The sequence below is a fragment of the Crocuta crocuta genome, unplaced genomic scaffold (assembly GCF_008692635.1).
Source record: "Crocuta crocuta isolate KB4526 unplaced genomic scaffold, BGI_CrCroc_1.0 scaffold130, whole genome shotgun sequence".
NCBI classification, from domain to species: Eukaryota; Metazoa; Chordata; class Mammalia; order Carnivora; family Hyaenidae; genus Crocuta; species Crocuta crocuta.
Window position 1 is genome coordinate 9,268,259 of NW_027527920.1, and position 26,765 is coordinate 9,295,023.

The 26,765-nt window shown below is 41.1% G+C and overlaps 1 protein-coding gene across 2 annotated transcripts in view; it reads right to left on the bottom strand.

Moving 5' to 3' along the window:
• The window catches only part of ZNF609 (zinc finger protein 609), a 181,409-nt gene that overhangs the window by 5,358 nt on the left and 149,286 nt on the right, over positions 1-26,765 (bottom strand). For both annotated transcript variants that reach the window (XM_077747205.1, XM_077747197.1), the window contains exons 3-5: positions 4,402-4,489; positions 1,375-3,718; positions 79-445 (exon numbers count right to left, since the gene is read on the bottom strand). In XM_077747205.1, coding sequence (XP_077603331.1) covers positions 79-445; positions 1,375-3,718; positions 4,402-4,489 — 2,799 coding nt within the window. The remainder of the gene's footprint in view (positions 1-78; positions 446-1,374; positions 3,719-4,401; positions 4,490-26,765) is intronic.

Genomic DNA, 26,765 nt, shown 5'->3' on the forward strand with positions numbered 1-26,765 from the left:
GAAAACTCTGCATCTGAAATCTGTGCTTCATTTCCCTTCCCAGTTAACAGAGCACAAGTGGGAAGAAAGGTGCTGTACCTGGGTAGTTCTGCATCATCACAGCAGGCATGCCCCGGTAGCTGGGGTGGTTGGGGTCATAGGACTGGCTATAGGAGTAGCCGTGCATGTAAGGGATGTAGGACTGGTGCTGGGTGAGGGGGGAGGACACAGGCACATGGACACTTGGTCGGGGCTCCTTGCTCCCGAGGCGGGATTCCTCAGACGTGGGCAGCTTGCAGTCACTACTTGTGCTTTCTTTCCCATCCTCCTTGGGGACAGAGTCCTTACTCCGATTCCTTTCTTCCTTCAATTTGCGATCCCGCTCCTCTTTCCACCGCTCATCCTCCGACTTGATGTCTGAGTACTTGGCAGGATAGACGTAGGTCCACATCCGGGGCTCTGCTTCCTACAACAGTCACAGAATGAGCACTGAGTGTTGTACAGATGAGAGCGGACTTCAAGCCCAAGGTCACAGTAGAAACACCAGAGCAGGTAATACGAGACACCCAGGGCACAGTATTTACAATCAACTCTGGTCCCTCCTGCTTAAAAAGCCTGCCCCTCACTGCCCAAAAGGTAACAAGATGGGGGAAGGAAAAAGAAAATCCCTTAGTGGGTCTTCTCTAGGAGAGAATATGCCTTCTGGGGAAATGAGTCCTCGAATAGAAGAAGCTGCTCTCTTTCCAAGGAAGTTTAGGTTGTTTTACTTCTTTAGAGCAAGCTCAAGAGGAGGAAGGCCTAACTGTGGCACTAAGAAGAAAGGGAAGACTTTGTAAATCTCATGAGCAGAGCATGATGTGAGACCAAGTTCTCAGTTCTACCTACCTATAAAATCTTTTTTTTTTTAAAGTTTTATTTATTTAAGTAATCTTTATACCCAATGCGGGGCTTGAACTTACAACCCTGAAATCAAGAGTTGCGTGCTCCACCAACCGAGCCAGCCAGGTACTCCTCTATAAAATCTTTTTGAAAGTAATTCAGTCTGAGTAGTAACTTACTCTAGAAAATGGAGAGATCACCATCCACATGAACCAAACAGTGGAAGAAACACCAACTAGGAACTGAGATACCCGGTTCCAGTCATGGCTCTGCTAGTAAACTCACAAGTTATCCTACGCAAATCAAGCTAACTTACCTGGGCCTCTCTTGTCAAATGGGAAAAACACCTTTAACTTATATAAAAGTGCTTTTTAAAAACATGAAAAGAATCTTTAAAATTATAGATTTCTCCCACCAGTCTGTATTCTGCTGACACCCTACATAAGGAGAGCCCTGATTTGTGAGGGAGAGAGAAAGACTCTCAAATATATTTCTGTTTCCTCTCAGAAAAGTTACCTGTCGGTACCAGAGTATTGGATCCACCTCTGCCTGTCGGCCACACTCAGCGCCTGTCTTAGCCTCAGAGGCCTCCTTGCCTAGGTGGCTGGCCTCACTCAGCTTCACTTTAAGTCCTTCTGGGGCCTGGCTGGGCAGTTTGGAGGAGTCGTCTAACTTGGGAATAATGACTGATTTGGCAGGATCAGCCCCTGGCTCCTTGGCCTTCCCGGGTCCTGACTTGACCAGGTCTGTCAGGCTGGGGGCCTTGGTGAGAGTTGGTGGAATCGACGGCTTTTGCTTCCATTCTTCCTTGAGTGCCGCCTCCCGCTCCTTTAGGCCCAACTCCACCTTTTTGTCCAGTCCCCGCTGCTGCTGCTGCTCCAAGCTCTGCCTTTTCTGCTGTTCTTCGTACTGCTGCCGGTAGGCTGTGTTAGTGCTCAGGAGGTGGGTGTGGTAACTCTGGTCGCTGTAGCCGTAGGGGGGCACGTAGGCATACTGGTTGTAGTACAGAGACTGCATGTACATGTTGGGGCGCTGCTGGATGACGGAAGGCTGCTGACTGGAACTGCTCAGTTCTGGTTTCTTCTCTTCACAGACATCGTTCTTCACTTTCCCCTCTATGCTTTCAGGCTCTTCATCCTTTTTTGGCTTCAGAGCCTGGCTCTCCACTCCCGCCTGGCTGCTGGGGTTCAGAGCCCCTGGGCTAGACTGTGCATAACTAGGAGAGTAGTAACTCTCAAAGCCTTGGTAATATGGCGAGTCTTTGCTCTGTGGCTGAGGGGGGAAAAGAGTTTTCTTAGCCCCTTCCTTAACCAACTGTTCAGGGTCCTTTGATTTGACACCATCTACTTTGCCCTCCCCATCCTCCCCAGCATCAGAAATGTCGGAGTATGCAGGGCTGTTGGTTTTGACCGAGTTGGCTTCAGCTCCGTTCTGAGTCACTACATGTAAGGGAGTCAGGGGCTGGGTAGGGGTAGTGCTGTCTATGCGGCTACTGCCTCCAATTGAAGGGCTGGGGGCGTTGTCCGTAAAGCTGTAGATCTTATCAGCTTCTGCCTTGATGCTGGCCAGTCGGCTCTGGTGGGGGTCTGATGAGCCATTCAGAAGCCCCTCCACTTTCATCCCATCTCCCGATGATTCCCTGAATGGGCTTTTGCCTTCCTCTGCTCGACACACCTTCCCAGGGGTCAGAGGACTTTCAAGTTCCTTTGCGGACTCCTTCTTTTTTTTGTCTTTCTTTTTCTTGTCCTTGGCTGGAGTCAAGGCAGGGTTGACTGTGAACGGTTCTCCCATCACAGTGGGCTTCGGCTGAATAGGCTTGAGTTGGGGGCTGTTGGGCATGGCCTGGACCACTGTGGTGGTCAAGCCTGAGGAGGGGCCGGGGCCTGCTGCTGTGAAGGTGGCTGTCTGGAAGGTGTAGATTTGCTGGGGGGGGATGGCAGGGGCAATAGGCCTTGCTGACTTTAGGCTTTTGGAAGGAATCTTTTCAGGCTTCAAACTAGAGGGTTTTTTACATTTTTCTTTTTCCACACACTTCCTTTCTAAAGAATCAAAGGCATCATTGCTTGTTTCATCCATTACTGAAGGTCCATCATCAGAGCCATCATTAGATAAGGCCCCAAGGTCTGTGTCCCCTTCCCCACTAAGCTTTTTCTTACAGAGGCCTTTTGTGCTGAATTTGCTTGAAGGAGAAGGGCTGTGGGGCTCTACGAGCCGAACTTTGGGGGTAGCTGAGCGGGCAGGGGACAAGGAACCTTTTTGTGAGACGGATGCACCATTGCAGCTCCCAAGGTCTGCATGTAGGGTGGGCTCCTCTCCATATTCACTATCTCCATCTGCTTCCGGCTTGCTGTCATCATCTGTGTGGGCATGAGCTTGGTGGTACTTAAGTCCATTGATGTGCTTATATTTTTTGTTGCAGTTTGGGTGAGGACAGTCAATCAGGACTGGGGAGGGACAATTTCTGTCTAGAACAGTGGGTTCCACCTTGGTCCCAGGGAGGGGACCAGTGGCCGAGCCCATGGAATTCGTACGGACACGCTTGCTCCCTTTGGAGTCCTCTGAGCTAGAATTCAGCTCCATGTCTGAAAGCGGTTTGTTTTTCCGCTTATTAGCTGAGGAAGGGCTGGCCTTGACATCCTCAGAGGTGCTACTGGCAGGTGGGCGATGCTCTGAAGAATTCTGGCTGCCCCGACGGCCTTTGCTATTGGCTCCTGCTCGGGTTTTGCTGCTGCTGCTGGTCCCTTTGCTGTCAGAGGCAGTGGCTGTCTCATTGACAGGCGTGTTACTGTTTGGACGCATGCGTTTGCCTCTACCCCGGCCATTGCGCATTTCCAAGTCACTGGTGGGGGAGTCACAGAACCTTGGCAAAGGGCAAACACAACAAGATATTATTAAGAAGTGAAAAAACCTTCAAACCAGTTTAGCTGTCTCTAGAAGAAATGTCCAGATGGTAACTATCATTTTCAATGAATATGACTTGTTAAAGGAACTTTTGAAAGCACGGGATCTGCGTTATGTGGTGAGCTCCTAGGGTGCTATATGCATGCTAGCGGTACTTCATTCCCAACATCTGCATTCCCCAAACCCTGGCAAACTGGGAACAAGCTGTAAAGTGCCACTCACTGAGATGTCAACCTGAAAAGGTCCTTGTGAAACTCACGTTGTCCAGTGTTCTTAAAACTGAAAACGTTCTTGAGTTTAAACTCCTGAGAAACAGCTACTATCAAAAAGCATCATCAATGAATGCTTGTTCACCCAAGGCAGACTCGATGGCCTTGGTCTGAAGGTGACTACCAGCAGAAGCCAGAATTCAATAATCCCACCCGAAGGCTTAAAAAGGATCTGCCCATTCCTACCCAACCCATCAACACCTAAATTCACTTATTCTTGAATGCAGTGCCTTTCTCATCTCTACACCATCATAGTCTTTAAAAGCTAGGTGTCTTAAAAGCTATCCAACTCTAACAAGAAGAAGGCATAAGAAGGGATCACTGATTAGAATGGTTCAGACTAATATTCACCAAAAAGCTGTAGAGCACTTACCTGGGGGGTGCCCAATCATGCCGTGTGCAGTCAAGAAGTGTACCTACATATGTCTTGTTCCTCCATGTTACGTTCACCACCAACATCCCTGGAAGACAAGAAGATTCTGATAACAGACAAGAGAAACCATGTTGGCCACTAAGAGGAATATTTTTCATTCCTGGCTCCTGGAAGAGGGTTTAGGGGGTGCTCTGGGCCCCCATGAGACAAACAGAATTGGGCCAAAATATCACTAGGGGAACTGCTTACTTAGCTCAATGGATTTATAAGATTTAGTGCCATATTTATATCAGATTTCTCTTTTAAAGAATAAAACATCATGGTTACAAAGCACTGTTTACTGTATTTTCAAACTTTCTATTGATGGGATCATGCTGGGGTGTAACTTAAGTTTCTCACTTAACATTACAAATTTGAGATTTATCTATGTTGACATGAAAAGCTTGGGGCATCTGGGTGGCTCAGTTGGATAAGTGTCCGACTGGCTCAGGTCATGATCTCATGGTTTGTGAGTTCAAGCCCCATGTCAGGCTCTGTGCTGACAGCTCAGAGCATGGAGCCTGCTTCAGATTCTGTGTCTCCCTCTCTCTCTGCCCCTGCCCTGCTCGTGCTCTGTCTCTGTCTCTCAAAAGTAAATAAACGTTGGAAAAAAGTTAAAAAAAAAAAAAAAGAAAAAGCTTAATTAACTTAACTTTAACTGTGCTCATGTATGACACTGTATGAGTTGACCATACTTTACAAATTTGCCTACTGATGGATATTTAGGGTATTTTGAGCATTTCACTTGCAAGTGATTTCAAAATGAACATTCCTGTCATGTTCATATTATTCAAAAATGCTTTTGGATGGATATATAGTCATATTCCAAAATTCAAAAGGTAGCAAACAAATCCCAATATAAATGAAGTGTTCCCTCCTGTCCCTGTTTTTCAGCCTTCCAGTTCCTCCATTCAGAAATATCCATCGACATCCATGTGTTCCTTCAGAGATATTTTATACATTTATAAGCAAATATGCTTATATATTCTTCCACACATGGTAGCAATATACAGTGTTCTGTACTTTTTTCATAAGTGGTGAGCTCTTAGGGTGCTAGGGCACTTTCTGAATCATTCCATATCAGCACATATAGGACTACTTCACTCTTTTAAATGGCTGCATTTGAATGACTGCAAATCATACCACAATTTATTTAATCAACTCTTGAGCCGAAATCAAGAGTCTGACACTTGACTGAGCCACCCAGATGCCCCTGTATTTGGATTTTTGATAAACACTGCCAAATTACTAAGAAGATTCACTGATTTATACACCCATCAGGAGTTCATGGGAACACCAGCTGTCCTTTTCCTTTGGCCACACATTGTTCTCACATTTGTTGATCTCTGTCAACCTGACAGGACAAAGTGTTTTATGTAGTTTTAGTTTCATGTTTCTTATGATGAGTCTATCATTTCTTTCTTTTTTTTTTTTTTAATATGTTAGCACCAAGTTGGTTTTTATTTTTTTTTAAATTTATTTCTAGGAGAGAGAGAGACAGCGTGAGCAGGGGAGGGTCAGAGAGAGAGGGAGTGACAGACTCTGAAACAGGCTCCAGGCTCTGAGCTGGCAGTCAGCACAGAGCCCGACGCGGGGCTCGAACCCACGAACTGCGAGATCATGACCCAAGCGAAAGTTGGACGCTTAACCGACTAAGCCACCCAGGCGCCCCTATCATTTCATTTTAAGACATCATTATGAAATGTATTTCCTTTCTAGTGAATTGTCTGTTTATATACTTTCCTCATTTTTCTACTGATTAATACAGTCTTTTTCTTATTTGTAACTCTTAATATACCAAAGTAAGACTTTTGTCTGTTGTACAAATCAGGTATTCTCCCCCTCGTTTGTCATTTGCTAATGGTGGTTAAGGCTATGCAGAAATTATTTACGGTTGTTTAAGTTTATTTGAGTAATCTCTACACCCAGTGTGGGATTTAAACTCATGACCCTGTGATTAAGAGTCACATGCTCTTCTGAGCCAGCCAGATGCCTTAAAATGATTTACTTTTATTTTTTTACATTTATCAGTCTTTTATGGTTTTAGAGTTTTCTTGTCATATTTCAAAAGGCTTTCTTCATTTCATCACTTCATTAACAGTTTTTTGTATAGTTCTTTTCAGTACTTTCATAGTTTTATTTTTATTTATTTATTTTTAACATTTATTTATTTTTGAGAGACAGAAACAGAGCATAAGTGGGGAAGGGACAGAGAGAGAGACACAGAATCTGTAGCAGGCTCCAGGCTCTGAGCTGTCAGATGTGCAGAGCCTGATGCAGACTCGAACCCACAAACCGTGAGATCATGACCTGAGCCTAAGTCAGTCGCTTAACCAACTGAGCCACCCAGGTGCCCCATACAGTTTGATTTTTTATATTTAAATATTTTTAAAAAATGTTTATTTTTGAGTGAGAGAGCACGAGAGCAGGAATGCATGTAGGGGAGGTGCAGAGGGAGAGGGGGACAAAGGATCTGAAGCAGGCTCTGTGCTGACAGCAGAGAGCCTAATGCATGGCTCGAACTCACGAACGGTGAGATCATGACCTGAGCTGAAGTTGGACACTCACCTGACTGAGCCACCCAGGTACCCCGATTTAAATCTTTAATCCATCTGGAATTCAGCCTCATATAAAACTTAACTTTTTTGTATTTTTAATTTATTTTTAAGTTTATTTATTTTGAGAGAGAGAGCGAGAGAGAGAGAGAGAGAGAGCGAGATGGTGAGTTTGTGGGGGAGGGGCAGAGAGAGAATTCCAAGCAGGCTCCACAATGTCAGAGTTGGAGCCTGATGATGGGCTTGAACTCACAAACCATAAGATCAGGACCTAAGCCGAAATCAAGAGTCAGACACTTAATGTCTGCGCCACCCAGGCACTCCTCAAAAAAAAAATTTTTTTAAATGTTTTTATTTTTTTTTTTGAGAGAGAGACAGAGTATAAGTGGGGAAGGGGCAGAGAGAGAGGGAGCCATGGAATCTGAAGCAAGCTCCAGGCTCTGAGCTATCATGGCAGCACAGAGCTTGACGCAAGACTTGAACTCACAGACTGCAAGATCATGACCTGAGCCAAAGTTGGACGCTTACTGACTGAGTCACCCAGGTGCCTAGTTTTTACATTTTTAACGATAGAAAAAATATAAAGGATACTATTTGCCTGATTTCATACCACAAGGCAGGGTTGAGTATGCAACAGAGAGGTGGTATAGCCTGCAAAGCCCAAAATATTTTCTATCTGGCCTTTTATGGAATGAGTTGGCCAACTCATTTTAGATCTTTTTTTCCTTTCAAATATAAGCATTTAAAGGTATGAATTTCCCTCAGAGCGTACCTTAGCTGCATCCTACAAGCTTGATATGTTTTCGTTATCATTCAGGTCAAAACATTTTCTAGTTTCCCGTGATTTCTATTTCTTTTTATTAAAATGTTTTTTATTTATTTTCTGAGACAGAGAAAGTGCATGTGCAAGTGAGGGGAGGCAGAGAGAGAGAGGGACAGAGGATCTGAAGCGAGCATCATGCTGACAGTAGAGAGCCCACTCTGGGGCTTGAACTCACAAACTGCAAGATCATGACCTGGGCTGAAGTAGGGCACTTAACCACCTAAGTCACCCAGGTGCCCTGAGTAATTTCCTTTTTGATTCTGGGTTATTTAGAAAAGGGTTGTCAAAGTTGCAACTATGTGGGATTTTCCAGATTTTTTTTTGTTATTTATTTCTAATATAATTTGACTGTGGCAGAGAACACACTCTATGATTTCAATTCTTTCAAATTTATTGAGAATTAATTTATAGCCTGAAATATGATCTATCTTGAAGAACATTCCGGACACCTGAAAAGAATTATTTTAAAATGTGTACTTTGCAGCTTTTGTTGTTCTATAAATGACTGATATTCAAATCTATACTGCTACTAATTTTCTGCCTTATCAATTATTTGTCCCTTGTTCTTGCTTACTGGAAATCCTATTTGGACTTTCTAGATTAATCCTCTCTTTTATTTTTCTACTCTTGTTTTCCATTCCTTTGTCTATCTTCCATTCCTTTGTCTATATTCTAAGGGATTTCCTTCATTTTCTAAATTATATACTGAACTTTCCATTTTTACTACTGTATCTTTAATTTTTAAAAGGGCATTCCTGGGGTGCCTGGGTGGCTCAGTTGGTTGAGTGTCCGACTTCGGCTCAGGTCATGATCTCACAGTTCGTGGGTTCGAGCCCCGCGTTGGGCTCTGTGCTGACAGCTCAGAGCCTGTAGCCTGCTTCCAATTCTGTGTGTCCCTCTCTCTATGGCCCTCCCCTGATTTCTCTCTCAAAAATAAATAAACATAAAGAAAATTAAAAAAAAAATTAAGTTTGTTTTTGAGAGAGAAAGACCAAGTGTGTATGGGCAGAGAGAGATGGGAGAGAGACAATCTCAAGCAGTCTCTGCACCATCAGTGCTTGAACTCATAAACTGCGAGACCATAACGTGAGCCGAAATCAAAAGTCACACACCCAACTGAGTCACCCAGATGCCCCCATAGTTTTATTTTTTAATAGATATTAGTATTCTGGTTTTTAAAAATTTTTTAATGTTCTTATTTATTTCTGATAAATTTCTCTTTCTGAGATTTCTCTCTCTGAGAGAGAGAAAGAGAGCGTGAGCGGGGGAGGGTCAGAGAGAGAGGGAGACACAGGATCTGAAGCAGGCTCCAGGCTCTGAGCTAGCTGTCAGCACAGAGCCCGACGTGGGGCTCGAACCCACGAACCGTAAGATAATGACCTGAGCCGAAGTTGGATGCTTAACTGACTGAGCCACCCAGGCTCCCCAGTGTTCTGATTCTTTTTAGGAATTCTAACCAGACGTCTTATAATCTCTGTTTGCACCATACATTTTCATTAGGTGTTCATTCAATTCTTGGTGGTTAAATTTTTAAAATTAATTTTTACATTTTGAGATAATTAGAAATTCACATAGGATTGTAAGAAATAATAGAAACCCCACTGCGCCCTTTAGTCAGTTTCCCCCTATTGGTAACATCTTGCAAAAAAAAATATCTCAACCAGGAATCTGACACTGACACAATGAAGACACAAAATATGTCCATCAACACAAGGATACCTCATATTGCCCTTTTACAGCTTCACTCACTTCCCTCTTACACCTCATTCTTCCATAATTCCTGGCAACTACTAATAATCTGTTATTCATTTCTATAATTTTGTCATTTCAACAATGTTATATAATTGGAATCATACAGCATATAACCTTTTGGGATTGNAATTATCTGGAGATTCATCCAAGTTGTTGCATGTCTCAACAGTTCAGTCTTTCTTACTGGTGAGTGAGTGACCAATTTATTTTACCATCCATTTACTGGTTGTGAAAGACATCAGTGTTGTGTCTAGTTTTGGGCTATTATGAATAAAGCTGCTACAAACATTTGAGTACAGGTTTTTAGTGAACATGACTTTTCATCTCTCTGAAATAATACTCAGGAGGGCAATTACTGGTTCATACTGTAGTTGCATATTTAGTTTAGTTTTTTGTTTTTTTTTTTTTAAGAAACTGCCAAACTGTTTTCCAGAGTTGCTTGCCTTTTCCCTTTTTACATTCTCAACAGCAATACCTGAGAGATCCAGTTTCATTGCTTCCTTGCCAATATTTGGCATTAACTTTTAATTTTAGCCATTCTAATAGTTGTATCTCATACTATAGTTTTAATCTGCATTTCTCTAATGACTAACAATGTTGAACATGTGCTTGTATGCCATCTGCATAACCTCTGGTGAAATGTCTGTTTATGTCTTTAGCCCATTTTTTAATTGGATTTTCTACTGTTGAGTTTTTAGAGTTCTTTATATATTCTAGATACTAGTCCTTTGTTGGGTATCTTGTTGGGTATTTTCTTCCATTCTGTAGCTTGACTTTTCACATTTTATTAAAGGGTCTTTCACAGAACATTTTTAAATTTGATGAGATACAGTTTATCCACTTCCCCTTTTATGGATTGTATTTTTTATGTCAAATCTAAGAACTCTACCTAACCCTACTCTTTGCCTACTGAAGATTTTCTTCCAGGTTTATGTTTTCTATTTAAATCCTTGATCCATTTAGAGTTAGTTTTTGTATGAGATTCTTTTCCTTTGTTTTGGCCCACGATGTCTACTTGTTCCAACATCAGTTGTTAAAAAGGCTATCTTTCACATCCCAAGAACTGCTTTTGCACCTTTGCCAAAATCAGCTAGGTGTATTTATGTGTCTATTCTGAGTTCTCTACTCTGTTCCACTGGTCTATGTCTGTTTCGCTGCCAGTATCAGTCTTGATTACTATCAAGGCTATAGTAATCGTGGCTATGAATCTTGAAATCAGATAGTCTGATTCCTCCCACTTTATTCTTCTTTCTCAAAGCTGTCTCAGGGGCACCTGGGTGGCTTAGTCGGTTAGGTGTCTGACTTCGGCTCAGGTCATGATCTCACGGTTTGTGGGTTGGAGACCTGCATCAGGCTCTGTGCTGACAGCTCAGAGCCTGGAGCCTGTTTCAGATTCTGTGTCTACCTCTCTCTCTCTCTGCCCCTCCTTCATTCATGCTCTGTCTCAAAAATAAATAAACTATAAAAATTTTTTTTTAAATCAAAGCTATTTCAGCTTATTTTAGTTGACAGAAATTACATTAAATCTGTGTATCAATTTGGGGAAAACTGACAACTTTACTAGGTACTCCCCATTTACTTAGATCTCCTTTGATTTCTTTCATCAGCATTGTGTAGTTTCAGCATACAAATCTTGTAGATAATTTTTTAGATTTATCTAAGGATTTCACTTTTTTGAGCTATTGTAAATGGTATTGTATTTTTAATTTCAGTGTTCATTTATTTATAGCTATATATATTAGACACAAAATTGATTTTTTATGTTTATTCTATATTCTAAAACCTACTTGAACTCACCCAATAGTTCTAAGAGTTTTTGAATATTCAGTGAGATTTTTCTATTTAGACAATTACATAATGTGCAAACAAGTACACTTGTATTTTTTCCTTTTTGATCTGCATACCTTTTATCTCCTTTTCTTGCCTAATTGCACTAGCTAGAACTTCTAACACTATGATGAATAAGGGCACTAATAGCAGATATCATTGTCATAGTTTTGTTCCTGTTCTTATTGAGGTGAGCATTCAGTCTTTCATCACTAATGTTTGTCTCCATGTTGGGGATATACAAGGAAAAAAAAAATCCAGGGAATTTACCACCATGTTGTTGTTCCTTAGGACTTGAGGTCCCCAGATAGTCTGCCTTCTTCTCTTCACCTTTACAACCTTGTTATATTTGTTTTATATATAATGTACATGGTTTTTAGTTGTATTTAGTGGAAGAAATAGGGGAAAGTATGTCTACTCCATTTTCTCCAAAATGGAAGTCCTGGTTAACTTCTATTTGTTATCTTTCTTATTAGCATTAGATTTTTATTATATAAAATTATACTTTGCAGGCTTTTTAAGTGGGATGTTTTTGTTACTAATTACCTCTCTTCTCTGTTTAAAAGTTTGCAATTTTTTCCATCTAGTCCCCTAAAGACCTAGTCTGAACAGGTCTTTTAATGGCTTGTGCCATTAGAAGAAATTTAGGATATCATACTTCTAATCTTTGAATCAGGAGGCAGCTTGACATACTTCTTTCCTCCCCCACTCAATTAACTTTTTAAAGCCTCTTTTCATGAGGCTGGTTGGGGGCTGGCATCTCATTCCCCTGGCTTCAAGTTCTCTCTCTTTATGGGGCATTTTTAGTATCTAGTTATTACTGAAAAACTCATCTCTCGAGCACCATTCTCTGTTCCCCAATCTGGAGGCCCCAGACCCAAAGTTTCAGCTTCACTCAGTGACTTGGATCTCATCTGATGTTCTTTTCTTTTTTCTTTTTTTTTTTTGAGCCCAAATACGTTGAATTTCACCTTATACATTTTACTTCTTGCTATATGTCTCTGGAACACAAAGGATGCGTCAAAAGTCTGAACATAGTCAATCATCTTGACTGGAAATCCCAAAGCACAGGGGTGCCTTGCTGGGTCAGTCAGAAGAGCATGATACTCGATCTCAGGGTTGTGAGTTTGAACCCCATATTGGGTACAGAGTTTACTTAAAAATAAAATCTTAAAAAAAAAAAGGAAGTCCCAAACTACATTTTCTATGTAATACATCTACAGAATAAGTCTGGGGATTCTAGAAGTAGTCTTTTCTTTGTCTTTGGTCATATACTTATAAAATATTATTTCATCTAGCACTCCCAGGGCCTATCTGTAGTAATTCACCTATATTCATTTTTTTCTTTGATATGAAATGCTGTCTAAAAGATCAAAAGAGTTGGAATCAGAAAACCTCAGTCCATATCCTCACTCTGTTATAGTACAGTCTTGAACAAGTCATTTAACCTCTATGACTCTCAGATTTTTAATCAGTACTCAAGGATTAAAACAAATAAATAAGATTATTAAATTAGATAATTAGCCCACATAGCCTTTCAATAAGTCAAAGAGAGTGCTCGAGATAAAACCAGAGAGCATCAGTACTTCAGCCCTGAACTCTTGAGCATGGCTTTAAATAAGGTCTTATTTAGTCCCTGTTTTCTTTCAAATCTGATTTTAGGATGCTTGATCATAAAACCAGATCACACAAGGGAGCTGGAAGAAGGAAAAGGGGGGAAAAAAGGATTACCATAACAGAAAGTCTCACTAATGAAATTAGGGTAGGAAAGAACTTTGGTTTAGCCAATTCTAATTCAAACATTCATTGTACATCTATTATGTGCTAGGTGTTTTCATACTCATTATCTTATCAAATATTCACAGCCTTGTTCACTTTTGAAACGAGGCAGGCCATAGAGAGAAAGCACAATCCTTCCAACAATCCTGGCAATATAAGGACTATTACAGCTACTTTGCAAACAAGGAAGTGAGGGCCCAGAAAGGTTAAGCAGTATTTTTGTTTTTACGTTTATTTACTTATTTTGAGAGAGAGTGAGCGTGCCGCACAGGGGAGGGGCAGAGAGAGAGAGGGAGAGAGAGAATCCCAAGTAGGCTCCACGTTGTCAGCACAGAGCCCGACAAGGGTCTTGATCCTAAGAACCACGAGATCATGATCTGAACCAAAATCAAATCAGACACTTAACCGACTGAGCCATCCAGGCACCCCAAAGTTAAGTAATTTATCAAAGATCTCATTATTTATTAGTGGTCAAGGCATTACCCAGTTATCTGTAATGGTTTTTGATTCTTTTTTACATAATTTCTTTTTTTTTAAATTTTTTTGTTTATTTCTAGGAGAGAGAGAGACAGCGTGAGCAGGGGAGGGTCAGAGAGAGAGGGAGACACAGACTCCAAAACAGGCTCCAGGCTCTGAGCTGGCAGTCAGCACAGAGCCCGACGCGGGGCTCGAACCCATGAACCGCGAGATCATGACCCAAGCGAAAGTCGGACGCTTAACCGACTAAGCCACCCAGGCGCCCCAACATAATTTCTTTAAAATGTTCCTTTATCTTCTTCTTAAATAAAAGACACATACAGGATTGCAGGGGGCCATTGAGAGAGGAAAAGGACAGAATTTCTATCCCTTTCCAGGGCTCTGGCATCTTAAGGGAAATGGCAAACCTCCTAAGAAAGCAATTAGGCTAAATTCTCTCTGGCCATTAGCAAAGTGAATTCAAACGGATGTCTCCTTCTAGCGATGGGCTGCACTGATTCCTGCATTACCAATTTGAATAGGAAAAGAGTCCATTTATTTCTAGACAACGTAAGGCTTAGAGATAGGCACCTCATTAATAAGGGCAGATGAGCACATCTGTATATAGAGAGCAGACATACAATTAGACGATGAATCTTATTCCTACTCTTGAAACAGCTGGGCAGGAACACATGTTTATAAATCTGTCTTCTTCCTCTGGTATAATCTGCAAACCTCAGCAATAATGAATGAGCTGAAAAGCAGACGGGTCAGACAGAGTGCTGGAAATGGGAGAGGGGAAGTGGAAAAATTCTAATATGGAAAAACAAAATGGAAGCTTGTTTAAATGTCAAAGCAAACACATTTTTCTGAAGCGTAACTCTCTTCCTACAAGGTTCCGAGTTGAGACAGCTGGAAGAAATAAGAGAACAGGAAGGAAAAGCAGAAAATAACCCTTAACAGACTTAGTTTCTCTATTAGGGCAGGAAGCAGGCTAAAGAGAAAAACTGCTTTTCATTTTAGAAAGTCCCCCCCCCCCTTTTTTTTTTAAAGAAACAAGATCAGGCTATAGTCTTTTTTTTTTTTTCTTTTTAAGTAATCTCTATACCCATCATGGGGCTTGAACTCATGACCATGACCCTGAGATCAAGAGTCATTTGCTCTGTAGACTGAGCCAGCCAAGCACCCCTGAAAGCTTCCTATTTTAAATCAGTGTTCACGAAAGAAGGACAAGCTTGGCATATTTGAAAATAATAATGCTAAAATTAGTAGTAATAAATACTGCTTTGTTTCTCTGGGTGGTTATTTTCATATTTACCAAGGGTCCTACAGACATAATCACACTAAACATTGAATTTTTGAGCGCTGAGTATTCTCCCTTCTTAAAGGTGATCAATACTGGAGCAAAGTAAAGGGAAAATGACTTTAGTATGAGGCAGCAGTCGGGTTTCCCCAAGTGTCAGGAGCACAGTGTTAAGAAAAAACCCAATCCCAAAGCAGCACTGCTTTGTTTCTAGGACAATTCAAAGCTTCAAAACAGTTGTGCAGCCAAGACTGATCTAAGTACAACAGTGGAGGCCTCCAGGGCCCTCATTTTTACCACTTCTGCTAGCACCTTCTTTCTCTCAGGGATCTAGCTCTTTCATGCTCAGGTGACCACTCTTTTTGAAGAACTTCCTTCACTTGGCTTCCAGGACAAGGACATCACACTCATTAGGTCTCCCTTCCCATTACTGCTTGTCAGTACCTTTTGTTGTTATTTCTTCATCTCTGATGACTCTCAAACTTCTCTGTTCAGCCCAACCTGTTCCCTCAACTCCAGATTCATGTATCTAATTGAAAATTTGACATTTCCATTTGACATCTACACAGAGAACTCAAGCCTAACAGGACCCAAACTGAACTGATATCTAGTCTGTCCCTGAACTCCTGCCCCCAACCAACTTGCTGTGAATTTTCCCTTGTTCAGGTAATGGCATCTCCATCCTTTCAAGTGCTCAGGTCAAAAACCTTGGACGTTTTACTTGACTCCTCTCTCATGCCCCACAACTGACAGTCAGTAAATCTTGTTAGCTTAACCTTCAAAATACATGCAGATTTTCACCATATCTGACTACCTCCACTTCTGTTCCAAGCACTCCCTAAGTTACTGCAACAGCTTCCGAACTCACTTCCATCCTTTTCTCTCTCTGACCTACTCTCAACACAGGAACCAGAGAGATCCTGTTAAAACCCAAGGTGTATCCTATCATTCTCCTCTGCTCTAGCACAGTAACCTACTTGTTCCTTGAACACAACAGGCACATTCCCATCTCAGGGCCTTTAAAGTAGCCATACCATTTACCTGTAACATTCCCCCCTCCATCCCGAGTATTTTCAAAACGTCCTTTCCTTTTACTTCTTTCAAATTTTTGCTCAGAAGTCATCTCAGTGATAGCATCCCTAATTCCTACCCCCTCACTACATACTCCCTAGTTCCCTTCCTTATTCTCCCTTGTTCCTAAGTATTTATCAGTATGTAAAACAGAAGAAATTTTATTTATCTTATTTAATGTCTGTTCAGTCCTACTGTAATGTAAGCTCTATGAAGGCAAGGATTTTTGTCAGTGGTTTTCACTCCTATAACTACTAAGAAGCATATACAGCAAGCTGGCCTGGGTGGCTCACGTAGGTTAAGGGTCTGACTCATGATCTTGGATCAGGTCATAATTTCATGGTTTGTGAGTCTGAGCCCTGTGGCAGGCTCTGCACTGTCAGCGAAGAGCCTGCTTGGGATTATCTCTCTCCCTCCCTCTCTGTCTCTCCCCATCTCTCTCTCAAAATAAACAAACTTTAAAAAAAAAAAAGAGCATATATGGCAAATAGTAGGTGCTCAGTAAATATATGCTGAAAGAATAAATGTTTCTTCTCTACAGAAACACTCTGTTCAAGGGGAAAAAAACACCAGTAGTTCCATCCTTATACATACTGGGGCTAAGGAGTTTTTTTTTTTTTTTTTTTAAGTTTTATTTATTTAAGTAATCTCTACACCAATATGGGGCTCGAACTCAGGGCCCTGAGATCAAGTCACATGTTCCTTCAACTAAGCCAGCCAGGCTTCTCTAAGGAGTCTTATTAGTGTTTGAATAATGGTTTATTTTGTGGGTAGAGTAAACATCTACTTCACCCAACTAAGGCAATAAGTAGTTGTATAACTCTGGGCAAGCTACTTTATCTTCCTGGATTTCAGTTTCCCCACCCGTAAGATGAGAGAGTTGGACTAAATGAACTTCAAGCCCCCTTCCAACTCTAAAATTCTGTGATTCTATGAAATGCTGTGAAACACAAGCACTAAAAAGTAAATGAGTGATAAAATGCTATTTCCCATGGAATTTCAACAGTGATCAAAGAGACTTCAGCTAAAGAAAATATAAGACATGAAGGATAAGGCATGTCATTTTAGATACTATTTACCTGGCAGAAAATTTTTTTTACCTAAGTAGGAGTATAAATTGTTAAAAGCCTTCTGGAAAACTGGGGTGCCTGGGTGGCTCAGTTGGTTAAGCATCCAATTTTTTTTTAATGTTTTATTTATTTCTGAGAGAGGGAAAGGGAGAGGGAGGGAAAGGGAGAGAGAGCAAGGGAGGGTCAGACAGAGAGAGGGAGATACAGAATCTGAAACAGGCTCCAGGCTCTAAGCTGGCAGTGAGCATAGAGCCCGACATGGGGCTCGAACCCACAAACCATGAGATCATGACCTGAACTGAAGTTGGAGGCTTAACCGACTGAGCCACCCAGGCGCCCCAAGCATCCAATTCTTGATTTCACTCAGGCCATGATCTCATGGTTTGTGGGACTGAGGTCTGCATTGGGCTCCGCACTGGGCATGGAACCTTCTTAAGATTCTCTCTCTCCCTCTCCTTCTGCCCCTTTCTCCCCTGCTTGTGAGCGTTCTCTCAAAAAAAAAAAAGAAAAAAACTCTGGAAAATGATTTTATTTCTACCAAAACTCATTTATTTGCAAGCAGATCTCCTAAAGCTAATCATACATCTACATATGACCCAGCAATTCTTAAAAATAAGAGCTTATATTGGGGCCCCTGGATAGCTCAGTTGGTTAAGTGTTCAACTTTAGCTCAGGTCATGATCTCAGGGTTCATGAGTTTGAGCCCTGCATCAGGCTTGGAGCTTGCTTTGGTTTCTGTGTCTCTCGCTCTCTCTGCCCTTCCCCTGCTCATGCATGCTCTCTCTCAAAATTTTTTAAAAAATTAAAAAAAAAAAAAAGAACTTATATCCCACAAAAGACATGTAAAAGAATAGAACCTTCACTCACAGTAGCCCCCAAAGGAAAGCAACTCACATGTCCATAAAGGATAGAATGGATAAATAAATTATGGTTTATTCACAATGTAATACTATAGAGCACTGAAGAATGAATTATTGTTACACAATATAGCATGGATAAATCATACAGACCTAATGTTGAGTTAAAGAAGCCAGACAACTGAGCTCATACCATGACATCACATTTCAAAATAGGCAAATTCATCTATAATGATAAAAATCAGAATGGTGGCTACCTTCTGGGGTAGTTCTGACTGAAGACGGCATGATACTGATAATGTTCTAATTCAGGAACTAAGTAGTTAGGTCACCGAGTTATATACATATATAAAAATTCATAAAACAATGTACTTAATACTTGTGCATTTTACTTATGTTATACTGCAATAAGATTATTAAAGTGATCTAAAGCAGGCAGTGGGTTCTCTCTCAGTAGCATTCTCTCTCCAAGAGTTAAACATTCTCTGAAATGTAGTGACCAACTCAATTAGCAAACTTCCATGAAGAAAGCCTACCTCCCCTGAGATGAAATCAAGAAATAATTATTAGGCATCAACATGTGCCAGGGGATTGTGTCAGGCACAAAGTGTGTAAATATAAAGATTTTTTTAATGTTTTTTATAAAATTTACTTCTGAGAGAGAGAGACAGAGAGAGACAGACAGCGTGAGCAGGGGAGGGTCAGAGAGAGGAGGAGATACAGAATGTGAAACAGGCTCCAGGCTCTGAGCTAGCTGTGAGCGCAGAGCCCGATGCAGGGCTTGAATCCACCAACTGTGAGATCATGACCTGAACCGAAGTCGGATACTTAACTGACTGAGCCACCCAGGTGCCCCTACAAAGTGTAAATAATGTAGGGGCTCCTGGGTGGCTCAGTCAGTTAAGTGCCTAACTCTTGATCTTGGCTCTCAGGTCATGATCTCACAGTTCTGAGTTTAAGCCCCGTGTCAGGCTCTGTGCTGATGGCACAGAGCCTGCTTGGGATTCTGTCTCTCCTTCTTTCTGCCCCCTGCTTGCTCCCTTTCTTTTTCTCTCAAAATAAATAAATAAACTTAAAAAAAAAAAAAAGCATGCAATGCTTTGTTTATTCCCAATATTGCTCCATGCAATTTTTCCATTTTTAAGAAATATAAAAAGAGATATTTAAATTGTCAAATCTAAACTTTTTCTACTGTTAGTATGCTTAGAAAGGGAAGTGGCCACATTCATATACTGCTAATGGGCATATAAAATTCATTCAACCTTTGGTGGCAATCTGGCATTACCTTTTTTAAAAAGCACATACTCTTTGACCCAACAAATCTTGCAGTCAAGATTGCAGGTATTTACCTATAGTCTCAGTGTAAAACAAGGTATTTGCTGCAGCGGAGTTTAAAAGCAAAAGATGGGAACTAAACTAAATGTCCTTCAATGAAGGAACAATTAAATACATTTTTCTACATCCACATAACGGAATACTATGTAGCTGCTAAAAAGAACTTAAAAAGAACTAAGCAACCAGAAATAAACTGCTATGGGATGTATTCTAAGATATACAGGTGAGTAAAAAAGGAGCAAGTTTTATAGACTAGTAACCATAGTATGTTACCATTTGTGTAGGAAAAATGTATATAAATATGTAAGTACATATAAGGTATCTGGAAACTGGGAGGGAGGGAAACTGGGTGGCTAGGATCCAGGTAAAGGAAAATTCTTTTACATTGTATACTCATTTTACCTTTGAATTTTGTTTATGTATGTCTTACATATTTAAAAAAATAAAGATAAAAAGTTACTAATTTTGGTAGAGGAGTATTTCTAAGATGTTTTAAATTTTTTTCCTTTTAGACAAATGTGCAGGCAATACTGGACTTGAAAAGGGCATACGAGTGGCAGGACAGACACAGTCTCTGAAACTCTGTCTCATTTCCTCTAAATGGCCAACTTCTCTACCTAATTCAGAGTATCAGAGTGACTGTGGCAGTCTTAAAATTCTTTGCTACTCCTCCCTTCAAAAAGGGGAGGCCTAATTCCCCTCACTTTGTATGGGGTTGTACTTAGCAACTTGCTTTTTTAAAAAATTTTTCTTTAATGTTTTATTTATTTCTGTGAGAGAGACAGAGAGAGACAGTGTGAGCAGAGGAGGGTCAGAGAGAGAGGGGGAGATACAGAATCTGAAACAGGCTCCAGCTTCTGAGCTAGCTGTCACGACAGAGCCCAATGTGGGGCTCGAACCCATAAACCATAAGATCATGACCTGAGCCAAAGTCAGACACTTAACCGACTGAGCCACCCAGGCACCCCCTTAGCAACTTGCTTCTAATAAACGGAATGTAGTGGAAGCAATGTACATGACTTAGACTAGGTGATCAAAGGGACTGTGGGCTCCTAGTTGCTTTTTCTCTTGGATTACTTCTCTTGGGGAAGCCAGCTGCTGTGATGTGAGGACACTCAAGCGGGCCACCCTACGGATAGGTCCATGAGACCAGAAACTGAAGCCTCCTGCTAACAGCCATGTGAGTGAGTCAACTTGGAAGCAGATCCTTCAGGGCTGGTTGGATAAGCTTTCAGATGATGGCAGCCCCAGGTGAATTTGGACTGCAACCTCATGAGAGACCCTGAGACAGAACCAGGCACCTAAGCCACTCACTCCTTAACTCTTGATCCACAGAAACTATATAATATTTATTGTTTTGGACCGCTATGCTTTGGGGGTAATTTGTTACTTTACAATAGATAACCTAGAGGAGTGTCTTACCCCCCAAATTCATTTAACAAAGAATTCATTTAACTTATTTATCACTTCTTGGAGCAAATATTTACTGAGCCTCTATTATTTGCCAGGCATTATGTTAAGTACTGAAGTTACAAAAAAACAGCTACAAAGATACCAAGGTCCATTCCTGGGCTGGGAGCAAATATTTATTAAAAGCCTACTTTGTGGAATTCACTGGCCCACGTACTGAAGAAAGGTTAATAGGGCTGGCTGCCTGTCCTCAACATAAGTGACTGAAAAAGGGAGAGGGAAGAGGTCACATTACTCCAATAGGCTTGAGTTTTCAAATGGAAACATTAGCATTTGTCTATTTGTTGCTTTTAAATCTTATTTCACTCCCAATTGTCAATCCTGGTTGATGTTGACAATTATTCTCTGGATAAAGAGCCAGTTAGCGTGCATGTATCTCTGTCTCTTTCTCATTATTTGTTCATTCAACAAAAGAACACTTACTCCAGGCCAGTCACTGTTCTAAAGTGATGGGATGTAACAATGCACAAAACGAACAGCCCTTGCTCTCTTTCTCTCTCTTTTTTATAATATCTTTATTTTATTTTGAGAGACAGAGACAGAGAGTGAGCAGGGGAGGGACAGAGAGAGAGGAAGACACAGAATCTGAAGCAGGCTCCAGGCTCTGAGCTGTCAGCACAGAGCCCAACATGGGGTTTGAACCCACAGACTGTGAGATCATGACCTGAGCCAAAGTTGGATGCTTAACCGACTGAGCCACCCACGCGCCCCAAACAACCCTTGCTCTTTTTTTTTTTTTTTTAATATTTTTTATTTATTTCTAGGAAAGAGAGAGACAGCGCGAGCAGGGGAGGGTCACAGAGAGAGGGAGTCACAGACTGAAACAGGCTCCAGGCTCCGAGCTGGCAGTCAGCACAGAGCCCGACGCGGGGCTCTAACCCACGAACCGCGAGATCATGACCTAAGCGAAAGTCGGACGCTTAACCGACTAAGCCACCCAGGCGCCCCCAAACAACCCTTGCTCTTATGCAGCTTATATTCAAATGATGGGAGACAGATAATAAATAAATGAAGAAATAAATGTATGTTAGTGGTAAGCCCTATGGAAAAAATAAAGCAGAAGCAGAGAAAAAGAGAATATGAGGGTTGGGGATGTTGCTATTTTATAAAGGTGGTCAAGAAAAGCCTTACTGAGAAAAGGAAGTTCAAGCTGAGATCTTGGACGAAGGTGAGAGAGTGAGCTGTGTGAAAGTTAGAATGAAGAACATTTTAGACAGAGGAAAATTCAGGCCCTGTAATGAGAATGTGCCTATCATGTTTTAAGGAACAGGAAAATGGATATGAGGCTTTCGTAGAGTGAGAGAAAGAGACAAAGTCAGGGAGATGAGGGCAGGCCAGATCATTAAAATAGCGGTCGAGGGACACAAATAGGCAGCTGCCTGGATTTGGCACCGGGGCCATAGTTTGCAGACTATCTAACTCCTTGTCGGGCAAATGATAGAAGCCAGAGGGAAACACTATATCTGCCTAGGCTTTAGCCTCAGCATGTATTCTCCCACTGAAACAAAGCTATAAATCAGAGCTTGGATACTTTTATTGATATTAGGCACTCCAAAGTTGTTTGTTGAACAGATAAAAATGTTTTGAAGATTAACTCTGGAACAGAAGCCATTCATAAACTGAGGACTCTCCACATACAGAAGATATTTTAATTTTTTTTGATGATCCTGGCAATTACCCTAGATATAATAATCTTATGGCGTGGTAAAGAGATGTCCCTTTAAAGGTTCCAAGAGAGGGGTGCCTGGCTGGCTCAGTTGGTGGAACATAAAGACTCTCAGTCTTGGAGTCATGAGTTTGAAGCCCATGTTAGGTTAGAATTTATTTAAAAAAAAAAAAGGTCACTGGAATATTAAGGATTAATGACCCTCCATTAATTGTAACCAAAATGCTCTGTTGAGTTTTTGTGTTTGGCTTTTTAGTCTCCTCTCTGTTTGTCAGCACTTCTTCTTGTCATTAATAGGTCTACCTTTCACAGTAGCAGTTTCCTTATCGCCAACTTTTGTATCACATTCCAACTTCCTTCTTGTAATCTATTCTAGAGGAAATCAGGGAGTCAACACCAGTACAGCTCGATCATCAGGCCCTATAGGTCTTCTTATCTGATTTTATGGCCACGTACATTCTACATCCATTAATGCCATGATTCTCTTAATAGTCTGTTATATTTGGAATTCAGAGTTCACGGGGAAAGGCGCCTGGCTTTGTCAGTAGAACGTGCGACTTTTGATCTTGGGGTTGTGAGTTTCAGCCACAGGCTGGGTGTACAGATGGCCAAAAATTAAAAAATCTTTAAAAACAAATAGCAACAACAAAAAAACAAAGTTCATGGGGAAAAATTCTATAGCTGGGAGACCAAGGAATCAGTCAGACAAAACCATTTCTGGCAACTCCCTACAACTAGTTTGTCAGTGAGCTTTTGAATGCAGTGTGTGTGTGGGTGGGGGAGGGGGTCACTGTCCAATAAACAATTGAAAATTGAAAATTTGTTTTTATTCCTTTTTTAAGTCTGTTATTTCTACCAATGGGCAATGAGAGTTTTAGTATAAGTGCCAAGAATGCCCAGACATGGCTAGAAAATGAAACCTACATTTTTGTTTAATGTTTATTTTCTTTTTGAGAGAGAGAGAGTGCAAGAGGGGGTTGGGCAGAGAGAGAGGGAGACACAGAATCTGAAGCAGGCTCCAGGCTCTGAGCTGTCAGCACAGAGCTGATTGAAGTCAGACGCTTAACCAACTGAGCCACCCAGGTGCCCTGAAACATACATCTTGAATCCTCTCCTAGACAGAGAAACCAAAAAGCATTGCTTAAGGGAGTGGTTCTCAAAGTGTAGTTCAGGGATCCCTGAAAGTCCCAAAGACAGCTTAAGGGATCTGCAAAGTCAAAACTATTTTCATAATAATACTAAGACAGGTTTGTCTTTTTATTTTTATACTCGCCTGAATTTATTTAAGAGTTTTGTAGGGGCAGGGGTGCCTGGGTGGCTCAGTTGGTTAAGCATCTGACTTCAGCCCGGCTCGTGGGTTTGAGCCCCGTTTCGGGTTCTGTGCTGATAGGTCAGAGCCTGGAGCCTATTTCAGATTCTGTGTCTCCCTCTCTCTCTGTCCCTCCCCTGCTTATGCTCTCTCTTTCTCTCTGTCAAAAATAAATAAACACTAAAAAAATAATAAAAAAAGAGTTTTCCAGAGCCTGCGTGATGTGGTATCTCAACAAATCAATATAGAAGCATAGGTGAAAATCAGCTTCTCTTTTATTAGGCCATACATTTAAAACATTTATGAAAGTCGGGGCGCCTGGGTGGCTCAGTTGGATAAGTGTCCAACTACTGATTTCAGCTCAGGTCATGATTTCACGGTTTGTGGGACTGGGCCCGATATCGAGTTCTGGGGTGACAGTGCAGAGCCTGCTTGGGATTCTCTCTCCCCCCTTCGCTGCCCCTCCCCCACTCACACTCTCTCCAAAATAAACTTTCAAAAATAAAACATTTGTAAAATGTAAAACAAGGCTACTCTTCCTACTAAAGATTTTTGTTTTAGAAACCGTATTTTTCATAAACTTATGTTAACATGTAATTGGTTTTTTACTGTTTTTAAATGAGTTAATAAATACATAGTTAAACAGTTTCTCAGTTTTAAATTCCTATTATGGTAAATACCAAGAAATACAAAATCAAAAGACGCAAACAAAAGCTCTTAGAAGTCCTTCATATCTATTTATTTAGTAATCTCTTCACCTAACCAGGGTTTTGAACCCATGACCCAAGATCAAGAGTTACGTGGTCTTCTGACTGAGCCAGCCAAGCACCCCCTTAACAACTTTTTAAGGGTGAAAGGAGTCTTGAATTAAGAAAGTATGAGAACTGATGACTTAAGGCATAAAACCGAGGCACTGTTTTACTTCTGCCTTCTTCTTTTTCTTAAGTAAACTCTATGCACAATGTGGAGCTTGAACTCATGACCCTGAGATCAAGAGTCACATGTTCTACCAACTGAGCCAGCCAGGCGCCCCTACTTCTGCCTTTTTATAGAGATGTTAACTAAGCTGCTACCTTCATGCTGGGAGACAGAAAGCTGGGGACTAGCCAGTTTTACCATTATTGTCAATTTTGCCTTCTGGAGATCTGTCTGCCCAGTTGGAATTCTCCTAAGTTATGAGAATTCTGAACCCTGAAGAGAGGCAACTGACAAACTGTAAAGGGAGCAGGAAAATTTGGCATAACTAGGAGGGATCATGGGCTGAAAAAGGAGGAAGCAGGTTGGCTTTCTGTGGCATTTGGATAAGAGCAAGTCACTGTGGCTGTCATTCTGCCTTGGAACTTTTTGAATACAATGTCTTCCTCTCCATACCCATGTCACAACCACCAGAGTTCCAAATCCTTATTAACTCCCCTGTAGACTATTCTAACAGCCCCTAACTTCAGGCTTTAATGCTGTCAATCCAGCTGGTAAACCAATATCAGATTAATCTACCTCATATACTGCTTTCATGCAATTAGCTAGCAAATACATATTACTTATTATACTCCATCATTATGCCAAGTACTATTGGAGATTCAAAATTTTCACTGAATTGAAAGTTTTACTCTCTTTGTGGGGAGGGGAAGAAATGAATATACATAAAATTATTAATAAAAAATACATATGCTACATACTATGGTAGAGCCATGTAGATCAGAGAAGGAAGAATAGGTAGGATTGCATAAATCTTAAAAGGATCTGGGATAAGCATGGCACACATAAAGAAGAGGGAAACGGGGTGCCTGGGTGGCTCAGTCGGTTGAGCGGCTTCGGCTCAGGTCATGATCTCATGGATCGCGGGTTCGAGCCCCGCATCGGGCTCTGTGCTAACAGGTAGCTCAGAGCCTGGGGCCTGCTTCAGATTCTGTGTGTGTCTCTCTCTCTCTGACCCTCCCTTGCTCATGCTGTCTCTCTTTCTCAGAAATAAATAAAAAACATTAAAAAATTAAAAAAAAAAAAGGGAAACCATGTGATGATGAGCTGAGGCTATTTTAGAGAGTAGGAAAGAAGCCTTGAAGTCCATCTAGGGGCACCTGGATGGTTCAGTTAAGCATTTGATTTTTTAAAAAAATTTTTACATTTATTTATTTTTTGAGAGACAGAGCACGAGTGGGGAAGGGGCAGAGAGAGGGAGACACAGAATCCGAAGCAGGCTCCAGGCTTTGAGCTGTCAGCACAGAGCCCAATGCGGGGCTTGAACCCACACTGTGAGATCATGACCTGAGCTGCAGTCGGCCACTCAACCGACTGAGTCACCCAGGCGCCCCAAGCATTTGATTCTTAATTTGGGCTCAGGTCATGATCCCATGGTTCATGAGTTCAAACCCTGTGTTGGGCTCTGTGCTTGACAGCATGAAACCTGCTTGAGATTCTCTTCCCTCGCCCCCCGCCCTTTCCCTGCTTAGGCATATGCGTGCACGCTCTTTCTCTCAAAATAAATAGCCATTAAAAAAAAGTAAAAAAAAAGTCTAATGCTTGATGCTAAATAAATACTTGTTAATTGTTTGATTGGTGTACTAATGCATTAAGTTACAGACAGAAAATAAGAAAAACTTTTCACTGGTGTGCTGGTTTGCTTCATTTACCCTCCCCCAACAACTGTTGCTCATCCACTGCGTTCTAAATATGGTTAAGAATGAAGGTTATGGTTTTCAGCCTCTTTGTTATTTAATTACTTGACTCATTTACCCAATTCCCATGCCCCTTCTTCCCAATAGCCATTTTCTATGTTTAATGTACAAACTTTTGTATATATTCATATAAAATGTATATTACGGTTTTGATTTCATGTATTTTAATTTAAATAAGTAGGACTATACTATAGACTTCATTCTGTTTTTTTTTTCCCCCCACTTGGTACTACGTTGTTATGATTCACCTATGTTGTCCTATCTACCCCATAAGGTTATTTGTAATGTCTATATATATCACTTAATGATAATATCTAATGAACTCCCATCAGCAGTTAGGAGCTATGGAGATACACAGAAATAGAAGCCACAGTCCCTAA